Source organism: Monoraphidium neglectum, assembly GCF_000611645.1.
Source record: "Monoraphidium neglectum strain SAG 48.87 unplaced genomic scaffold scaffold03881, whole genome shotgun sequence".
NCBI classification, from domain to species: Eukaryota; Viridiplantae; Chlorophyta; class Chlorophyceae; order Sphaeropleales; family Selenastraceae; genus Monoraphidium; species Monoraphidium neglectum.
In genome coordinates, this window is record NW_014009748.1 from 2,020 (window position 1) to 3,688 (window position 1,669).

Below are 1,669 nucleotides of genomic sequence, written 5' to 3' on the forward strand. Positions count from 1 at the left end.
GCTGCCGTTGGCGCCGCCACTGCCGCCCTCGTTGCTTGCGCCAGGGGCAGCCACCAGGCCCGCTGCGCTTACTGGCGCTTTGCTGCCCGCGTCAGCGCCCCCCAGCGGCAGCGTCGCCACGGCCGGCGGAACGCCTGCCCCCTGCGCTGTGCAGCCCGGCTGCTGCTGCGGCCCCGCCCCTGCCCCTGCGGCGAGCGCGGCGTGCTGCTGCAGCTGCCCGCGCGGCACGCCGGGCGGTGGCGGGGGCCGCATGGTGCCGGCCGCCTGGGCCTCTGCCGCAACGTTGGCCTCCTGCATCGCGTGCGCAAACGCGGCCGCGGCCGCCTGCTGGCGCTGCTGGTGCGACGCCTGCTGGTGGCGGTGCTGCTGCATGTCCCGCGCGTGCTGCTGCAGCTGCAGGTGCGCGTGCAGCATGTGCTGCTGCTGCCACCCCTGCCACTGCTGCTGCTGCTGCGCCGCCGGCGGCGGCGCCGCGCCAGCGCCCGACGCGGCGGGCCCCTGCACCTGCGCGACCTGCGGCTGCAGCAGGCTCTGCTGCGCTGCTGCGGCGGCTGCCGCCTCCGCGGCTGCCCGCTGCTGCGCGAGCTGCCACTGCTGCAGGTGGAGGTGGTGCTGCCAGAACACGTGCTGCTGCTGCTGGGACGCCTGCATCTGCTGCGCCAGCTGGACCTGCTGGCTCAGCAGCCAGGACTGGTGCTGCGCGTGCTGCTGCAGCACGTCCAAGTGCAGCCGCGGCAACGGGCCCGGCGGCACAGGCATCTGTGGTGCGACGCCCGCAAGCAGCGGGTACTGTTGCGGCTGGGGCTGCGCCTGCCCCGAGTTGACCGCCGCCGCCGTCGCGGCGCCGGCGGCGAGCGCGGTCGCCGTCCCCGTCCCCGTCGCAGTCGCCGTCGCAGCCGGGGTGGCAGCACATGGGGGCGGTGCGGCGCCTGCCGGGCCTGCAGGCGCCGTGGGCGCCGGCGGGGTCCCGTGGGTGCTGTGGTGGTGCGCTGCTGCGGCGTATGCATATTGAGTGTAGTACGCAGCAGAGTGCATGTGGTGGGGGTGCGGGTAGTGCACGTGCTGGTGCGGCGCCTGCCGCTGCAGCAGTTGCAGCTGCAGCTGCCGCTGCTGCTGCGCCGCCTGTGGCAGCGGCTGCGGCGGCGCCGCAGCTGTCGCCGGCGCCTGTGCGGGCCGGTGTGCGGCCGGCGTGCCGTTGCCGCCGTTGTGGCCGTTGCCGCCGGTGCGCGCAAGGCTGTTGCTCTGTTGCTGGCTGAGGCCTGCGGGGTCAGACAGCCCGCAGCCGCAGTTGCCCGAGCCGTTGGCCCCCGCGCCGCCCACGCCGCCGCTCCCGCCGCCGGCCGACGCGCCCGCACCGGGCGCAGCGGCGGCAAGCGGGCCTACGGCTAGCCCGCCGGCGGCGACGCGGGGCACCATGGCAGCCGCAAAGCCGGGGACGGCGGCTGCGGCGGCCGCCGCAGCAGCGGCTGCGGCGGGGGCAGACGCCATCATCTGGTGAATGGCGCCCACCGCCGCGCCCATCACCAACGCCTGCCCCGCAGCGGCGCGCCCGCCGGCGCCACCGCCGCCGCTCCGATTGCCAGCCGGCGAGCTGCTGCCTGCCGCGCCTGGCGCCGCGCCACCGCCGCCAGCGGCGGGCGGGGCGGGGTTGGCGCTCGGGCTGTTGCTG

General features: G+C 77.4%; 1 protein-coding gene across 1 annotated transcript in view; it reads right to left on the minus strand.

The window, feature by feature from the left end:
- Window positions 1-1,669, minus strand: part of MNEG_13527 (hypothetical protein) — a gene marked incomplete at both ends in the record, with an annotated part of 4,175 nt that overhangs the window by 1,206 nt on the left and 1,300 nt on the right. Inside the window, one exon of the mRNA XM_014038001.1 lies at window positions 73-1,607. Coding sequence (XP_013893455.1) covers window positions 73-1,607 — 1,535 coding nt within the window. The remainder of the gene's footprint in view (window positions 1-72; window positions 1,608-1,669) is intronic.